We start from the raw sequence: 4,101 nt of genomic DNA, 5'->3' as shown, positions 1-4,101 counted from the left end.
GGCGTGAGGCGGCTGGGGCGGGAGGCGGAGCCCGGCATGGGGATGATGTCACCTGAAGCGAGTGGCGCGCGGCGTGGAACGCCAGTCGCGACCCCGGATTCCGGCGGTGGCGCGCGCCTGCCCTCGCGCCGCACGGGACAGGAGGGTTGGGCGGGCGGCGAGGTGGGAGTAAAAGATGGCTTTTAAGATGGGGGCGGCTCCCGGAGACACGCGCTCGGGTTATAAGGTGGGGTGAATGCCTGGTCGACGAGTGCACCTTACTCTGCACCCCCTGAGCCCGCCTCGGGAACTGCACGTGGCACCCCCACCTCCCGCGCAGACTATTGCGCGGCCGGCAGGGCTCCCCCGGCGGACTAGGCTAATGGTTCGCTCCGCCCCGCCCACACGGAGGCCGCCCACTGACTCTGGCGCGTTTCAGGACTCCTGGTCAAACCAGCTACAGAGAAAGGGGGCTTGGCTTCCGCCCTCAGAATCTCGGAAGGGTAGGGGGAGTTGTCTTCAGCTCTGATCCCGCGCTCAGACCCAGACCGGGTCCCAGCCTCCATCCTGGACTTATCCCCGGGAAGCCGGCCAGCCTCTGTCTTCAGACCTGGCAAAAAGTCTCAAGCTCCGCTCTCAGACCCTGAAAAGGGTCTGGTCTCGACCTCAGCTTCTCTCCCGCCCACATCTCCAGACACTCCAACCCCGGTATGCAGGACAGACACAGACACTCAGTGAGGGTCAAAGATCTTTAAATAAGGAGTTGGTGACAATAAATACTGTACAGGGGAGGGGGTGAGGGTCCAGATCTGTGGTTTCAGCCTCGAGACTCCAAGGACCTAAAAGGAGGGTGAAGAGAGGGGAGCCAAGCTCAGCGGAGGAGACAGCAGTAGGCATGGGAGAGAGCCAGGATTGGGGTTCCAGAGCCAAGAGCCCAGGGAAGTGGGTTGAGGGATTCCGGAGAGAGCAGGTTCCCCATCTTGGGGTGGGAGTGAGCTAAGTAGGGGCCCCCAAGGTAGTCAGAATGGCTTGGGGTGAGAGTCGGGGTCAAAGGTCAGAATCCCAAGGAAAGGAGCCAGGGCTGGGGGTGGCAATCAGTGTCTCAGAAATTACCGGCCTGGTCTGGGAGTCTGGGGATGAGGGAGGCAGAGGAGCCCCAGGGGTGTGGTGGCAAAGGGCTCACGAGTAGCTCTGATGTTGCTGGCGCCGCCGGGCGGAGCGCATCTTCTCAAAGCGGGCTTCCATCTCCTCCAGCACTCGAGGTGTGTAGCGTACCACCAGCTTCACCGAGCCCTGGGCAGCCTTCAGAAGCTCCACTGCCTTCTCATGCTGCTCGCCCTCAACGCTCTGCAGGGGCCGTTCAGACAGTTCATCTTTATCCCCTTCCTCCCTGGCAAAGCCTGATGACCCCCAATCCATCCCTCCTGCCCTGTTTATTGTCCCCACCACCTGGCCCCAGCTCAGACCTCATCCTCGGTGTTCTGGCCTCCAGTGTCTTATTCCCCCCAGTCTCTTATTCCCCAGAGTCCCAAGGGGGTCTTTCTATACTTCCAGGCTGAGCAGCCTTCCACTGCTCACAGTCCTCCCAAGCTGGCCCCAAGCTCTGCCTCCTTCTACTCTAACCACAGTGGGTTTTAATTATCTGCATGCCCTAGTCCATCAGAACCAAGCCTTTTCTCTTCAGCTCATAGGAGTGCAGAGTCACAGTCCCTGCCTACAGTACCTTCAACCTAACACTCTTCACCAACTCCTACTCATCCTTCAAAACCCAACTCAAGGGGACTTCCCTGGTGGTCCAGTGGCTAAGACTCTGTGCTCCCAATGGAGGGAGCCCAGGTTCACTCCCTGGTCAGAGAACTAGATCCCACATGCTGCAACCAAGACCTAGAGCAGCCAAAAAAAACAACAACAAACTCAAATGTTCTTAATCTCCAAAAACTTCCCTCATCTACACTGGTCTGGTGCCACATCTGGGCTCTCACAGTGCTCTGTGCTTTCTCATTCTCTCCCTGGTTTAGGATTATTTCAGCCAGGGTCTATCTCCCTCACCAGAGAGGGTGTCCTTGGAAGTAGCAGCAGAGGCCAGTTACTCTCAGTATGTGTGCATGCTAAGTTGCTTCAGTCGTGTCCAACTCTTTGCAACCCTATGGACTGTAGCCCGCCAGGCTCCTCTATCCATGGGATTCTTCAGGCAAGATCACTGGAGTGCGTTTCCATTTCCTTCTCCAGGGGATCTTCCTGACCCAAGGATCAAACCTGGGGCTCCTGCATTGGCAGGCGGATTCTTTACCACTGAGCCACCTGGGAAACCCCCTAGTTACTCTCAGGGTCTACAGCAAAGCCCAGAACAGGGTGAGACACAGAGGCAGTGTTCAGTGTGTTGAGTGAATATGAAAAACAGGGACTCTGCTACCTTGGGCAGACTATGGCCCCCAGCCCTGCCTCAGCCCCCAACTCACCACACCATTCACTGACAGCAGCTGGTCCCCACGCTTCAGGCCTCCGTGGCGGTCAGCCACACCCCCAGGGATGACACGGGAGATGTAGATAGGCGAATTCTGCTCCTTGCCCCCCATGATGTTGAAGCCCAGGCCCTCATCCGTCTTGGGCAGTTCCACTACCCTGGGATGTGCATGGCCCTCACTGGCTGTGAAGGCGGCCACCGTGGCCTGGGAAAGAGAAAGCCTTGGGAGGTGAGGACCCCCCACAATGGGCATACACATTCAGGTAGAGGCTAGGCCCCTGCCCAGGAAAGGGATTTGGCCAGGGAGCTTTCCTCAAGAATGGGGCACCGGCCACACAAGTCAACACAAGATCACTCTGGTGACAGGACGTCAGATTTAGTCACTTTGGACACTTCACTTTCAAAGAGAAAGTCTCCATTTGGTGTGTGTGTGTCTTGAATCTCACTTTTTTTGCCAATCTCACCTTTTTACAGAGAGAAAAAAAGGCCTGGACAGAGAGTCTCAAGCCTCGAGCAAGCAAACAGCATCTAACCGTGGCTAAGTAAGATTTCAGTGTTTAACCCAACTTCATTGTTTTCATCATGTAAAGGTTTAAAGTTATCTTCTGGTCAGGCATTTCATACTAGTTTCTAACTGTACTTGCTAATTGCCAGGAAAATTCCATGGACAGAGGAGCCCAGTGGGCTATAGTCCATTGGATCACAAAGAGTCGAACACGACTCAGTGACTAAAACTTTCTCTTTTCACTTTCAAAGATACTTTTATATGACATTGAAGCTACAAATGTGAGACTATTCAAAATACATTATAAATACTAGTAAAGGTGATAGATATGGCAAACATCATGAAGGAGGAAACAGGAATGACTGGCTTTGGGAAGACGCTGAGCTGGACCATGAGATTCAGTGGATACCATGAGCCGTGGGGTGGGGGGAGCCTACCTTGGCCGTGGCGTGGGCCCGGATCTCAGCACTGCCGGTGATGTCCAGCGTGTCGTAGAGCTGCTCATACACCTGGTGAGGACGCAGCCCTGCCTCAGGGAGCCGCCAGCCCAGCTCCTCAGCACAGGCGTCCAGGCCCGCAGACCCTCCCACACAAGGGTCCGCCCCGCCCCCGCAATCCCGAGGCCACGGAAACTACAACTCCCGAAGAACCCCTGAGCTGAAGCGCGGGCACCACCCCCGCAACCCCCAGGAGCGCCGCCCCGGTCGCTGCTGGGAGGCGTAGTCCCTCGGCTCGGGGAGACCAGGAGGAGGACCACGGCCGCCCGCCCCGTACCCCGGCGCCGCGGTGCTCTCACCTCTCGGATGGCAGAGCAGAAGCGGCTCTGCAGGACTCGCTGGAGGGCCTGCAGCTTCTGCGGGGGCAGCTCCCCGCTGCGCTGGAGCCGCTCGAGGAGCTCCACCGCCCGGGACACTTCTGCGGGGCGGGGGCGGGGCGCACAGACACACACAGTCAGAGACGCGAAGACGCAGAGAACACGGAGAGATTGCGGCCAGAGACCAAGTCAGGACGAACGCAAACCCGGGGAAGAACAGCCGCGTCCCGGCCGGACGCCCGCAGAGTCGCCGCAGGTGGCAGAGGAGAGACTGCGGCCAGCTGGGCGCCCTGCGTGCCCGGGATCCCCATAGACACCCGCGCAGAGGTGTGCGTGCAG

At 58.0% G+C, this 4,101-nt stretch overlaps 2 protein-coding genes across 2 annotated transcripts in view; one reads left to right on the top strand and one right to left on the bottom strand.

The window, feature by feature from the left end:
* The window catches only part of LOC104995725 (chromosome unknown open reading frame, human C19orf73), a 1,863-nt gene extending 1,237 nt beyond the window's left edge, over positions 1-626 (top strand). Inside the window, 3 exon segments of the mRNA XM_010849704.1 lie at positions 188-267; positions 269-442; positions 444-626. Coding sequence (XP_010848006.1) covers positions 188-267; positions 269-442; positions 444-626 — 437 coding nt within the window.
* Positions 627-714: 88 nt separating this feature from the next.
* On the bottom strand, positions 715-3,948 carry LIN7B (lin-7 homolog B (C. elegans); the record flags this gene model as incomplete). Its single annotated transcript, XM_010849593.1, has 5 exons — positions 715-818; positions 1,163-1,326; positions 2,439-2,648; positions 3,386-3,457; positions 3,745-3,948. Coding segments are annotated over 5 exons (672 nt in total), but the record flags the coding sequence as incomplete, so codon positions are not given.
* Positions 3,949-4,101: the final 153 nt, after the last annotated feature.

Source organism: Bison bison, unplaced genomic scaffold, assembly GCF_000754665.1.
Source record: "Bison bison bison isolate TAMUID 2011002044 unplaced genomic scaffold, Bison_UMD1.0 scf7180017864285, whole genome shotgun sequence".
Classification (NCBI taxonomy): Eukaryota; Metazoa; Chordata; class Mammalia; order Artiodactyla; family Bovidae; genus Bison; species Bison bison.
Note: the sequence above shows the minus strand (reverse complement) of the source record. Positions and strands in the feature narration are given on the sequence as shown.